At 54.5% G+C, this 14,613-nt stretch overlaps 2 protein-coding genes across 2 annotated transcripts; one reads left to right on the plus strand and one right to left on the minus strand.

Annotated features, from left to right (window-relative positions):
• Positions 1 to 3,034: 3,034 nt before the first annotated feature.
• On the minus strand, positions 3,035 to 3,771 carry LOC120661335 (30S ribosomal protein S31, mitochondrial-like). Its single transcript, XM_039940156.1, has one exon. It carries the CDS (start codon positions 3,654 to 3,656, stop codon positions 3,390 to 3,392), a length of 267 nt encoding a protein of 88 aa, XP_039796090.1. The 5' UTR covers positions 3,657 to 3,771; the 3' UTR covers positions 3,035 to 3,389.
• A 4,653-nt stretch (positions 3,772 to 8,424) lies between these two features.
• On the plus strand, positions 8,425 to 8,940 carry LOC120662777. Its single transcript, XM_039941856.1, has 2 exons — positions 8,425 to 8,640; positions 8,719 to 8,940. The coding sequence occupies exons 1-2, from the start codon at positions 8,425 to 8,427 to the stop codon at positions 8,938 to 8,940; spliced, it is 438 nt and encodes a 145-aa protein (XP_039797790.1).
• Positions 8,941 to 14,613: the final 5,673 nt, after the last annotated feature.

Raw genomic sequence — 14,613 nt, forward strand, 5'->3', positions numbered from 1 at the left:
AATGCATCATGAAAGATAACCAAAAGAAACTCACAAGGTAAATTCCAATCCCTAGAAAACAGTTTAACAATCCTAAGAAAGTATTTTTATATTTGCATAAGTAGCATGTAACAGCTACTGCGAATGTATAGATTTTATTTTCTGTGTGCTAGATACTATAGAAATACAGCAAATTATGGGCGCCATGAGTTGTGTTTCCAAGCACATTATGGCAAGCAGAATTAACTTGACAATATTATGGAAGAAGATTTCAATGTTATTTTCAACTGCCCAGTATAGAAGTTTGTTTACATATATCAAAGCTTGGAAACTTCAATTGTGCAAATCCATCTTGTAGTGATACATAATGTGAACATTACATTTCAAGAAACAATTTTGGAATATATATACCTTATTAAGAAATTAACAAAATTGTAATCTAAGGCAAGTTCTTGGCCCATGAATCTTTGGCAGGCAACCTCTTTGTAAAAAGAGCTAGGCAGGAGGCAAAGTACATAGTGGTGGATCCAGAATTTTTGAGTTTGGTATTCTCAAGCCAAAAAGGAAAGTATTCAATCCAAATATATGAAAAGTTCACAATAACATGCCTGTTATGCTGTTTCTCTGGGGAATTGGGGGGATTGCCACCTCCTCTCTTCTGGCTGTTTTCACTGAGGCTTGCCCAGTTCCCAATTGTTGCCGCCTGCCGCGCACCTGCCTTGCGCCCTTGCTGGCCTGCCGTGTGAGCAACCTACCAGCAGGGATGGTCCTGCTGCCTGCCAGCGCTTGGTGGTCACGACCAGCGTTCTGTATGGCCTTGTCTAGGACTCTAGGGTTTCCACTTGGGCGATGCAGGGGAGAATGGAAGGGGGACTATGCACTAGAGTCTACAAGAGGAGAGGAGGAAAAACTGAAATACCGAGTCTCAGATCTGGGCAGAAAGATGAGAGCTAGGTGAATGGTGTAAATAACTGAAGAGGAGTGGCGGAGAGGTGAGCCGTATCACGTGGCTCACCATGCACCTGGTCACACAACATGTCTTGGTGCCGGGACACGCATGGCTGGGCCAGCATGCAATGGAGAACAAACTAGCGGAAGCGGCGGCGGCAGCTAGAGGCTGGAGGATAAGTGGCGGCTTGTGGGAAGTGCAAAAGAGAAATCCTAAAGGGCTTAAAAACGGGACAGGTCATGTGCAGGACCATACCCAGGCCAAACAAGACCAAGTACACAGCCATCCTATTTGATTGGCCGATTAGACACCCAAACTATGCAGAAGTTAAAATAGGTTAAACCCTTACATAGGACCTCGTATTCCACTGGCATATGTAGCATCTCATGAATACGCATCACAACTAGTCGCCACCCATTTCAGTCATCTTCATATTGTTCCCTCCTCCATGGAATCTGCCTTCTTCTGGAAATACGCCGCCACTGTCTCAATGCAATCCACATTTTCCTTCAAAGAGTGTTGTTTCCCTTGCTCATCTGCTTGACCCTAAGTGAGAGCAAACTGGGAAAGCGTTTCTTCAGCACAATGTAGTCTTTCCAGGTAGCCATGGTTGCTTGCAAGGAGTGCCATCTCAGCAGGATTGCAAGGTAACTGAATTTCCTTTCTTAAGCAAGAGGCAATCCAGTATTTCTTCAGGAAAATCATAACTTGCTCCAGTTCTTGTACAGCAGGGACATCAGCAAAGACCAACGGAAAATCTGGAACACAGGATGTTTCAATTCAACTGAAACACATGAAAGACCAGGCGGCTGAGATTAGTGTTTTGTAAATCCAGTTCGCAAGCTGCAGTCCAGTGCATTCTAATGTGGTGAAGTCTAATGTGAAGGGGCCAATGCACTAGAATGTCAAATTGGGTAATGGATGGTGGCCAACCAAAGATTGAGCATAAGGGTGAAGCTTGAGACAAAACCTTCCCTCAATCTTGGAAGTGACTGCTCAGACCTGCTTTGGCCCTTGAACAACTGTTCCTTCAAGTCTGGAAACTGCTTTTGTTCGTGTAGCATTTTCAGCCGTGCATTTGTGCGTGTTTTGGAAAAAAAAAGAATAGGAACAGTCCCTTGTGTCACCACACAATGCCTTGAAAAGTGAACTCCTAAGTGCAGAGCAAAACTCAGCTAAAGCCATACACTACATCTGTTCTGGGGGTGAATAACCAATGCAGCACAAGGAATCACTGATTGACGCAAACAGTATGGTTATTAACAAAAGGGCTGTAAGCAGTACTGAGCTGAAGTTTAGAGTCATGGAACTTGAAGAATTCAGTCCACAAAGCACTGGTAAAGATCTTATCTCTATCAGTTGGGCACTCCCTGCAGTTTGACAATATTATTCAGAAACAGCTTGACTACTTGTGGGGCCAGGGAATGGATGCTTCAGTGAATGAGAGTATGCATATTTAGAAAACCCTTGTGTCCCAGCTTCGATTGGACCGATCCTGTGGCACAGTATGTTAGTGAATGCTAGAAATCAGAGAGAATTTGTGTCATGATGAAGAACATCAAAAGGTAAAGGAGAGAGAAGGCTTGGGAGGAAGAAGGGATCATTTTTGTTTGATAGTTATCCCATAGTAGAGGGCACACAATTGCAGAGCAAAAAGGATACGATGTCCACACAGTAAATTGCAATTTTACAAAGAAATTGTGTAAGCGCATGTGTAAGGCCTCCTGAGGCGCCGGTGCGTAATGGGGTTCTTGAGCGGGTCGATAATGTAAAGAGGGGTAGAGGTAGACCTAAACTGACGTGGGATGAGTTGGTTAAAAGAGACTAAGTATTGGAATATCTCTAAAGAGATAGCTTTGGATAGGAGCGCTTGGAGACTAGCTATCAATGTGCCTGAACCTTGAACTTATTTCTTTCGGGTTTCATCTCTAGCCTACCCCAACTTGCTTGGGAAAAAAGGCTATGTTGTTGTTGTTGTTGTTGTTGTTGTTGTTGTTGTTGTTGTTGCATGTATCTTGAACACCTTGTAATTCATTATATAACTATAATCTGGATTTGTCATCTTAGACATACAACAAAAGAACAACAAAGAGACAAAATCCAGACTAAGCTGATATCCTCATACATTTCTATCGACCGGCACAGTCGCACGTAGAACATCATCATCTGAATGAATAAACAATCAATTTATTTTCCGATTTTCAGCACGCAGAACAGAATACACCTACTGAATGATGGAAAACAAACATGTTTCACTTCATCCGTAAGGATTGCGTTAGCCAAACTCGCAGCAGTTCGACAGTAAATATCTGACACCACGTAATTCGAGAAACAACCAAGTAAAAACACACGCCCGTCCAGACGCGCAGCTAATTGGAAACGGGGAAGTAGCAGTAACTGTAGCCGTAAACCCTAGTACCCTCGCGACCCGAGGGGAGGGGGGTATAGTGAGTCCCCCCTCTCAGATGAGCTTGAAGGGGAGGGGCCAGGGTGTGGAGCGGGGCACCTCGATGCGGTCCTTAATGCGCTCGATCTTCTTCTCCCGCTTGGGCCGCGCGTTGCCGTAGGAGCCCTTGAACCGCTTCCCGCGCTTGGTCTTCTTGTCCCCGCGCCCGCACGTGACCGCCTCCGCCTCCGCCGCAGGAGCCGCCGCCGCCGGGATGGGGATGGGCGGGTGCGCTGGCGCCAGGCGCCGCATGAACGCCGCCGCCGCCAACCGCATCGCCATGCTGCAAAGCTCCGTGCCCGCCCGCCCGCCGCCGCCGCTGAATCGCCTGCTTGTTGAACCGTGAAGGAGACGAGCAAGGGAAGTGAGTGGAAGCAAGCAGCAGGGTTCCAAGGCCAAAGACAAATTTACCAAGGCCCTGTTTAGTTTTTTACATGTAAACGCAAAAAAACCGTAAACGCATTAAAGTGAAATGGTATCTTACTAAATTGAAGTACTAAATGAAGTCTATTTATAAAATTTTTTGCATGGATGAGCTGTAAATCGCGAGACGATTCTAATGAGCCTACTTAATCCATGATTTGTAACAGTGATGCTACAGTAACCATCCGCTAATTATTCATTAAACATGGATTAACTAGCATCATTAGATTCGTCTCGCGATTTATAACCCATCTATACAAAAAGTTTTGCAAATAGACTTCATTTAATACTTCAAATGCCCTGTTTACATCTTTACACATTTTTGCAAAATAAACTAAACACACCCCAAAGCCCATCCAGAATAAACTGAGGAAAGCCTTTTTATATTTTTTTAAAAAAAAATTACATAAATATATTTTTGGTTTCACATTTTACAGTTTTTATACACTTACCGTCCGGCAGGGGTGGCAGGGACCTACATGTAAATAAATATAAATTTTTTTGCGCGGAGGCCCCTGGCGGGAGCTTGCCGCCCCACTGCCGGGTGGCAGGCAGCCTGCCCGCCCGGCAGAGGGGCGGCAGGCTCGCCCCCCAAATATAAAATCTGAGCCCCATCCCTGGCACCCTCATTTTCTGCCCACGAGATTCAGAGAGGGGAGAGGGAGAGAGGAGGGGTGAGGGAGGTAATTCCACCGGCGAAACCCTGCCGGATTTTGGATCCGGACTGCAGGTAACCAATATTTCTCAACTTTCTCATTGAAATTTTTTTGTATGTTTAATTCTATGATTAATATTTTTTATTATTGCAAGCACTTATGGTTCGGATTAGTGGTTATAATTGAAGCCATAGCCGTTCTCGGCCCAATAGAAGCCCGCTCCTCCTCCTCGTCCACTCTCCTCGTCTCCCGAGAAAATTGAAATTTTGCACCTATCAAAACTGGGTTTCGTTGAAATGCCATTTAAATTATGGACTTCGCCGGAATACCCTTATGAACATTGTCCTTCATGCTATAATGTCATTTCAGCTCTAACGGGGGTATAAACCCGGGACCCCTAACGGGCCCGACTCGTGCAAAGGAAAGCCCAGCGAGTTCGCTAGGCCGAGAACGGGACGGCCCACTAACCAGTGCGGGGAGCTGCCTTCGTTCCTAAGCCAGCGAGTCCGGGAGCCCGACCTCCCGGGACACGTGGCGATCCCCCGACCTGACGCCCCGGGTCGGGGCCATGCCGATGACCCGGGACGTGCGCTCCAAGAACACCGCGCCTTCTAACAGGCGTGCCGACCAAGACAGGCCCCGCACAGGCTTCCCGACGCCAGCTCTCCTTATCTTGCGAGAAGGGCTTAAGCCACAGGACCATCTGATAAGGGGACAGCGCCGCTCGCGCGGGCCCCGCGACGCAACGGGAGGGGGCGTCGACAGGTGCTGCCTCCCCCCACCGTAATGATGGTAGCCCCTGCGCACCATTTCATTACGCCAGCGAGTGTGACCGGACGCCCCCGGCCAGACCTCGGTAAGACACCCCTCACCGGGCGCGTCGTCTGGCTGACAAGGGCTACGCAAGAGAGGCACGCAATAGCCCCACAGGCAAGGAACTTAGGCTCAGACGGACAAGACCGGAGGTGACCCCCGAGCGACCATCCGGGTGGTCGTGCCGCCCCGACTGAGTCAGGATGGGACAGCACCGGGGGAACGCGTTGCCCAAGAAGATCGCCAGGATCATCCTTTGCCTGAGAAGATCGCCAGGATCAAGTCTGCCCACTCCCGACCGACCGAGTGGGCCCCGACGACTGACAAGGACGAAGCGCACCCCGACGGTGCCAAGACACAGCGCTAGATATATGTAAACAGGGGCCCCACCTTGGACTATAAAATGAAAAGCCCCCACGTAAGAAAGGGTTGGACTCCCAGAGGTTCAACACTGTTTGATTAGCTTGTAACCTCCCCTCTGAACTTTGAGCACTAGGGCTCGAGAGCAATAGAGTAAGAACACCACTCCCCATACTGGATGTAGGGCACATTCGGCCCGAACCAGTCTAAATTCTCGAGTCTTTGCGTGCTAGACCATATCCGATCAAGCGCACAACAAACGAGCAATCGAGTAGTTTAGTAGTCGCCCATTTCCCGCAGCGACAGTTTGGCGCCGTCCGTGGGGAGCGCTTTGTGCGTTCACTGCTTCGGCGATCGGATGGTTTCGATCACCCCATTCACCGCCCCGGCGGCGAGCCGCGGCGAGACGGCCCGCTTCGGCTCCCTGGAGCTCCCCGCGATGGGACGTGGGCACCTCCGCCACTCTCGCCTTCCCAGACCTTTCGCTTCGGAAGTCTGGAGGTCGTCACCGACCAGCTCGGTGCACTGCACCTCCACGAGGAGGAAGCCGCTCCGACGGTCGCAGAGGAGCCCGTTTCTCTTCCCAAGCCTCGCAATCTGAGGCGTCGGCGATCGGTTCGCTGGCTCATTAAGAAGCGCAGGCCATCACAACCAACACGTGCGGTGCTCCGGCGCATCGCACTCATGATGGCCTCCAACCCCGCTGTCGAGGACATCAAACTGGTCCTCTTCTCTCTGGCCAACGTCTCTCGACAGCTCGCGAGCGGACCTCCGCTCCCGACACCCTGCTCGTTCTCGGAGCGACTTCCGTTCGGTCTATACAATGCCGCGAGCGTCTACGCTCGAGATGCGCACAAGGTCGCCCAAAGGTTCCAGCCCACGCCCCAGTTCATGGGCGTGACGGAGAGCTACCCCGACTCCGTCCACGACCTCCTGTGCTTCGAGGATCCCCTGAGTGATTCCTCCAGCACGGGAGACAACCGCCTGGAGGGAACATCCGCGCTGCCGCGCATGTGCGCTATGGCCGACAACGAGCCACCACCGGAGGTGGTGCCGTCCGAGCAGACGCACACCCCAGCGAACCACCGTGAGCGCGCGCTCGCCAACGCGCTGGCCCACGGCGAAGATCTTCGCCGTCGCCAACAGACGCCTCCGCTCGTGGACTAGCCTTCACAGGCTCCCTCTGGGTCGAAAGGGATAAACCCCGCGAGTTCTGCGTGTCAGCGCGCACGCAGGGTCAACCACGACATCATCAACGACGCACGCATGCAACTCCCGCAAGAGTTCCGTGCAGGCCAGAACATCGCAGCGGCTGCGATCCTTCTGCAGACTCTGCCGGAGCCGGAGGATCCGGCCCAGAGGAACCTCCACCGCCAGGTGAGAAACCTGGTGGAACTCGCCGCTGTCCAGCAGGCGGAGAGCTCCTCGCTGCACCGCCGACAGGCCGCTGCCTCGTGTCCAGCTGGCGGCGCGAGCCACCGTGGACGGGAACCATTCGAGGTGCAGCACCCGCCACCAGCACGGCAGGCCAACGTGGGTGGCGTGCCTGCCCCGGCGGCGACATCCGCCCCTCTCCCGCCGAGGCCACCGGTTCACGACCGCGCCGGTCCTAACTACGACGCACGCAGCGTGATCCAAGGCCGGTAGCAAGCTAGGCCCCAACGCTTTCGTCCGCCGGCAAACGTAGTGAAATACACCGGGGATACGAACCCCGGCGTGTGGCTGGAGGACTATCGGCTTGCATGCCGGGCCGGAGGAGCAATCGACGACCGCTTTATCATCTAGTATCTCCCGTTATGCTTGGGAGAGAACGTCCGCGCCTGGCTAGAGTTCTTGCTCGCCGACTCCATCGGCAGCTGGGCAGATCTCCGGAAAGTGTTCATCGGCAACTTTCAGGGCACATACGTACGCCCTGGCAATTCTTGGGACCTCAAGAACTGCAAGCAGGAGCCCGGTGAGTCCTTGCACGACTACATCCGGCGCTTCTCCATGCAGTGTAACTCGCTCCCAGGCGTTGTTGATGCCGATGTCATCGGCGCGTTCCTCAGCGGGACACACTGCGAGACCCTGGTCCACAAGCTGGGATGCCAGAAGCCGCGCACTATGCATAAGCTCCTGGAGATCACCACCAACCACGCCTCCGGCGAGGAGGCGGTCGGGGCCGTCTTCGAGCGCGACCAGCACGCGGCAAAGGCGAAGCGACACGACCGTGATATGCCTTCCTGAAGCAGCGAGGACAGGAAGAACAAGAAGAATCGTCGACCTCCCGCCGCCGGCGAGATCGCGGCAACCGAGCTCCAAGATAAGCGCCCCCAAGAAACGACCACTTCAACCAACTCCTAGAGAAGCCATGCACCAACCATGGCTATCCGGTGAACCACAAGTTTAAGGATTGTGACATGATGAAGCGCCTCCTCCGCAGGACAGCCAAGACCGATGGTGATGGCCACGACAAGTGGCCCGACACCGACCAGGACAAAGGGAAGTCGGCGGAGGGGGAGTTCCCGGATGTAGATCGGTGCTTGGTGATCATCGGCGGCCTGGAGGACGAGTGTTCCAGGCGACTGTAGAAGGTTCAGCTTCGCGAGGTATGTGCTGCCGCAAGTTCCATTCCTAGAAAGTTGAAGTGGGCGTCCACACCCATCATTTTCGATCAGGATGACCATCTGGTCAGCATTCCTCAGCCTAGGAGCTACCCTCTCGTCGTCGACCCTGTCGTCAGCAACATGCGTCTGTCCAAAGCGCTGATGGACGGGGGCAGCAGCCTCAATATCCTATAAATCGACACCCTAGAAGCCATGGGAATCCCGCGAGCCCGCTTGCGGGAGTCCCTGTTTCCCTTCTACGGCATCCTGCCGGGCATGAAGGCGTATCCGATCGGCAACATCGACTTGCCGGTCACGTTCGGCAGCAAAGCCAACTTCCGCACCGAGACCCTCACGTTTGAGGTGGTGGACTGGAAGGGGGCATACCATGCCATTCTCGGGGGCCCCGCCTATGCCAAGTTCATGGCGGTGCCCAACTACACCTACCTCAAGCTCAAGCTGCCATGCCCGAACGGGATTATCACCGTGAGCGGCTCCTTCGAACAGGCCTACGTCAGCAGCTGCGAGTACTTCGACCTCGCCACCACTGCAGCGAACTCGGCTGAGCTTGGCCAGCTTCGCGCCATCACTCCCGGGTGCCGCCCTGACCCTGGCAAGCCCAGCCAGACATCGGCCTTTGTCTCAACCAATGAGACCAAGCCGGTCGTGGTCGACAACGTAGATCCATCCAAGATGGTGCGGGTCGGCTCCCAGCTGTCGGCCAAATAGGAACACGCGCTCGTCGACTTCCTCTGCGCCAACAAGGACACTTTTTCCTGGAAGCCGTCCGACATGCCATGCATCCCAAGGGAGGTCACCGAGCACGAGCTCCGCATTTTGCCGGGATCTAAGCCCGTCCAGCAACGATTACGACGCTTCGACGACGAGAGGCGCAGGGCCATAGGAGAGGAAATAGCTAAGCTATTAGCTGCTGGCTTCATAAAAGAAGTCTACCACTCCGACTGGCTCTCTAACCCAGTCCTTGTAAAAAAAGAAAACTGGTCAATGGAGGATGTGTGTTGATTACACCAGTCTGAACAAGGCTTGCCCCAAAGACCCTTTTCCTTTACCTAGAATAGATCAGATAATCGACTCCACCTCTGAATGCGAAATCTTATCCTTTCTAGATGCTTACTCAAGCTATCACCAGATAGCGATGAAGGAATTCGACCAGCTCGCGACATCATTCATCACGAAGTTCGGCTCGTACTGTTACGTTTCAATGTCATTCGGTCTCAAGAACGCATGAGCAACATACCAGCGATACATGCAAGCCTGCTTCTCCGACCAGATAAACCCGCCGATCAACCCCGACCGGCGTGACCCACCTCGGGCGACGGTCGCGGTCACGGGTACATGGTGTCCGAGCGTGGCATTGAAGCCAACCGCGACAAAAATCGCGGCCATCACCAACATGGGACCCATGCGCGGCGTCAAGGGCGTCCAGAGGTTAACCGGGTGCCTAGCAGTGCTGAGCCGGTTCATCGCCCGGCTGGGAGAGCGAGGCTTGCTGCTATACAAACTCCTCAAGAAATCCGACACCTTTGTCTGGACGGAGGAGGCACAGGCAGCCCTCGACCGCCTCAAGGCTCTCTTATCCTCTCCACCGGTGCTCGTGGCACCGGATCCCTGCGAACCCCTTTTGCTTTACCTGGTAGCCACTAACCACGTGGTCAGCGCCGCTCTGGTGGTCGAAAGGGAAGAACAGGGACATGCCCTTAAGGTCCAATGCCCCGTGTATTTTGTGAGCGAGGTACTGACTGACACCAAGTCCCGGTACCCGCAAACACAAGAACTCCTCTACGCCGTCATCTTGGTGGTCAAGAAGCTGCAACACTACTTCACCGAGCACGAGGTGTCTGTTGTCACCTCATTCCCACTCGGCAAAGTGGTTCGCAACCGCAACGCCGTGGGACGGATATCCAAATGGGCAGTCGAGCTGATGGGCTACGATATCAAGTTCGTGCCACACACGGCGATAATGTCTCAGGCCCTGACCGACTTCATCGCCGAGTGGACGGAAATCCAAGCTCCGACCCCGTAAATCTCTCATGAGTACTGGACCCTCTACTTCGACGGGTCAGTCATGGGACCCGGCGCAGGGACCAGGGTCGTCCTGGTAGAAGGAGGCAAGTTCCAGTACACAATCTACCTCCACTTCCCCGCATCCAACAACATTGCAGAGTATGAGGCGCTCATTAGCGGCCTCCACATAGCCATCGACATCGGGGGAACCCGCCTGTACGTCTATGGCGACTCCAAGTGGTAATCGACCAGATCATGAAGAAATCCAATTGCGAAAGCCCTCTCATGGACACATACTGCTAGGAAGTCCGCAAGCTAGAAGGAAGATTCCAGGGTCTGGAGCTCCACCACATCCCACGGAAGCAAAACCCCAATGCGGACGCTCTCGCAAAGATGGCCGCCGAGCGCAAGCCGGCACCCAACGACGTTTTTGTCAACGACCTAAACACGCTGTCAGCGCAAGAGAAGCAGCCGGCCGCAGACAAGACAAAAAAAGGGGAAACAGAGCATGCAGAGAAAACAGAGCACGCTCCCTCCGACCCAGCCCCCGACCAGGTACCCGGGGGCCCAACCTGTCTCGCTACGGGACAATCCGACCTAGGCCAGGCAGACAACGCAGATTGGAGAGCCGACCTATTGGCTTATCTCTTCCACGAAGTCCTCCTCGAGGAACGCAACGTAGCCCATCGGGTAGCTGGACGAGCCAAAACCTTCGCTGTAGTTGACGGCGAGCTCTGCAAACGCAACCCCTCAGAAACTGGCATTCTCATGAAGTGCATCCCCATTGCCCTGGGCAAGGAGCTTCTTCTCGAGATACACGCCGGGATCTGCAGACACCACGCTGCACCACGCTCCTTGGTTGGAAAGGCTTTCTGATAAGGATTTTACTGGTCAACAGCAATGCGCAACGCGGAAGGAATCGTCCGTACATGCAAAGGCTGCCATTTTTACGCCAAACAAACCCACCTGCCAGCCCAAGCCCTTCAGACCATTCCCATAACATGGCCATTCGCCGTGTGGGGTCTAGACATGGTCGGACCACTCAAGAAGGCACCAGGAGGGTTCGCCCACTTACTTGTCGCAATCGACAAGTTCACAAAATGGATAGAGGCAAAACCAATAACCACGATCGACTCCAAGGAGGCCGTCAAGTTCTTCTTGGACATTGTTTACAGATTCGACGTACCCAACTCCATCATCACCGACAACGGGACCAACTTCACAGGTCACTACTTCCAAGATTTCGCGGAAAGATACAGGATCCGGATCGACTGGGCATCGGTCAGACACCCGCACACAAATAGGCAAGTAGAAAGAGCTAACGGCCTAATCCTCCAAGGACTCAAACCGCGCATTTTTGACATGCTCAAAAAGTTCGCGGGTCGCTGGGTGGAAGAGCTGCCAGCAATGCTCTGGAGCTTGCGAACCACACCTAACCGGTCCACAGGACTAACACCTTTCTTCCTAACATACGGCTCCGAGGCCGTGCTCCCCTCCGATCTGGACTACGGCGCACCTAGAGTCAAAGCATTTGACCCAGAAACAACATCCGAAGCCCAGAGGGATGCCATGGAAGTCTTAGAGGAAGCAAGGCTGGCAACGCTACACCGATCGGCTCACTACCAACAAACTTTACGCAGGTACCACGAGAGACACATACGGGAGAGGACACTGCAGGTCAGAGATCTGGTCTTGCGACGAGCCATGTCGACGAAGGACAAGCACAAGCTATCGCTGCCATGGGAAGGCCCCTTCAGCATCGTAGAGGTCATACGCCCAGGCACCTACAAGCTAAAAGACTATGACGGTAACATTCAGACCAACTCTTGGAATATAGAACAGTTACGACGTTTCTTCCCGTAAGAAGCACTAGTGGCTTAGTCCAAGTGCCCCGACCCGGCCACTTCCGGCTCGGAGCACTCGGGGGCCCGACACCTGTCGATTTTTCTCCCCACACAAAACAGTGCACTCGCCCGGCATCCCGACCCGGCCACTCCTGGCCCGGAATCACTCGGGGGCCGGACACCTGCATTTTTTTACATGCTCACACACACACACACACACACACACACACACACACACACACACACACACACACACACACACACACACACACACACGAGTCTTCTGGTTTCTAGCACCCCGACCCAACCACATTTGGCTCGGCACGCTCAGGGGCCAGACCATGGTCTTCGACCATCCCACTTTCTGTTGTTTCTCGCCTATACAGCCCCTTGCCCTGAGCACTCTCAGGCCACGGCGCTCGGGGGCCAGACCATGGTCTTCGACCATCCCACTTTCTGTTGTTTCTCGCCTATACAGCCCCTTGCCCTGAGCACTCTCAGGCCACGGCGCTCGGGGGCCTCACTAGGACGGACTGTGTAGCACGCGCACACCGATTTCTCCTGCCATACAATACACAGAAACTCCCATAACCAAATCAAAAAGCAAACGCTAGAACCTTTTTGAAAAAACAAAACCCGGGCGAGACGGAAAATGGAGCGAAAGCATGAGAAGCGAACACGAAATTAAACATAGTTAGGGGAGCCACACACACGGTGAACGTCCCAGATGTTCACCCAAGCCGCACGAATGGCTTGGGGGTACAACACTTACATACATTTCATAATTAAACAAAATAAAAAGTTGGCCGCCGGCCGGCACCATGCTCCATCGCCATCACACCGGGCCCCTACGGGCCGTCCAGCTCCGGTTCCACGCCGCGTCGCAGGTGGTCGTCAACGTCCATCTCCGCCGCAACGACCCGTCCGAACCCGGCGAAGTTCAGCATTGCCTGCCGACGAACCGCTGCGCTGGAGGTGTCCGGGAAGCCGGGGTCGATTCCCCCGAGGTGCACCCCAGTGCGCAGCGGTGGCGCCACGACGGATCCCCAGCCTCACCGACGAGCGGATGATCTCAGGGAGGGCATGGAGCTGATCCACCCGCATGGGCGCCTGCGGCTCCACCACACGGAAGACAGCGAGCGCACCGTCCTCCAGGGCCTCGCGCTGGTCCTCCACCTCACCGAGACGGCGCTGCAAGTCCGTCACCTTGCGGCGGACGGCCTCCAACTCCTCCTCCAGCACTACGGGTAAAAAGTATGAGATGCAGGGAAAACAGGGGATGGAAGGCACGATCAAGAACAGAACTCACCAAAGGCACGAGCCTAGGCATCCGCGGCAGCATCCCTCGCCGCGCGCAACTCCTCCTCGGCAGCACCCGCCGATGCTCGATCTCGACCGAGGCGGCCGAGTAGCGCCCATGCGCCAAATCACACTCCCGCTGCGGCACTGGTATGTCCGGGTGGACTTCTGCAGGGTCGGACTCAGAGGATGTGGCGGACGCTACAGGCGAATCCGGCACGGGCAAGCCTGGCGCGGGCAGGCCCGACCGAACGGCGGCAACAACCAACGGCGCCGCAACGACCGGCACCGGGGGCGCGACGGAGGATGACGCCGAACCACCGGTAGCAGCAGCAGACGTTCCAGCGCCGCCCAGCGCCGGAGGTCCGCCAGACGAAGAGGAGCTGGAGGCAATGGGGCCGCCCGATGGCCCAACGCCACCTTGCCCCGCGATCCATGCTCCAGAACCCGTCGACGGCACCCTACCACTGCACAGGTATCATCACAAGCACATCAAAGTGAAATGTAGGGACAGATGAACGAGGACGGCGTCGAAAAATACCTTCCCCGGAAGAGCTCGCTGCAGACCGCGCGGCGGAGCACTGGACCCCTCATTATGGGGACGCTTGCCGTCGGCCATCAGGAGAAGATCAACGACGACGATGAAGGCGGTTAGCACCCCTCCCCCTTCTCCTTTCCTTGCACCTTTCCTCTCCCTCTCTCTGTTTTCCTCCGAGAACTGGCAGGCGACGATGTCGACGGAGATGAGGCGACGGGAGGCAGGGGGTTAAATAGGCCATCATCATCATCACTGCACGGTGGTTCCCGAGCGAAGCAATGCCTCGCGACACGAACCGATATAGATGGACCTCTCCGCGGCAACCGACACGACGCATCGGCTCCACGGGTGCGTATTCCACAGTTTCAATTAAACTCCCGTCGTCAATTCATTTCCGATTGCAGGGAAGACGGTGAATTGTTTCCATGCCTCAAATGAATCGCAACCGCACGATTTGATCTCAAGGTTCGAAGGCCAGTCTGCCAAGGGTTCCGCGCTGCCTTGACTCAAAAAGCCAGGGAAGAAAAACCGAGATGAGCACCAAGCGGCCCAAGCCCGACCTTCGTCGGCTGCAGTTGGGTCGTCTCAAATTTTCTTGTGCGATCCAGCCTCTAGTGTCCCACGGAATCCTCTCCAGGGGGGAGGCCAACTAGGCCCCCCGAGCTGGCTGACGGCTCGGGTATCTGACTGGGACAC

Source organism: Panicum virgatum, chromosome 2N (genome assembly GCF_016808335.1).
Source record: "Panicum virgatum strain AP13 chromosome 2N, P.virgatum_v5, whole genome shotgun sequence".
Taxonomy (NCBI): Eukaryota; Viridiplantae; Streptophyta; class Magnoliopsida; order Poales; family Poaceae; genus Panicum; species Panicum virgatum.

Coding starts and splice junctions, on each gene's coding strand:
- LOC120662777 (XM_039941856.1), top strand. CDS start 8,425: ATGGGAATCCCGCGAGCCCGCTTGCGGGAGTCCCTGTTTCCCTTCTAC. Junction 8,641..8,718: donor CCTATGCCAAGTTCATGGCG/GTGCCCAACTAC, acceptor TCCTTCGAACAG/GCCTACGTCAGCAGCTGCGA.
- LOC120661335 (XM_039940156.1), bottom strand. CDS start 3,656: ATGGCGATGCGGTTGGCGGCGGCGGCGTTCATGCGGCGCCTGGCGCCA.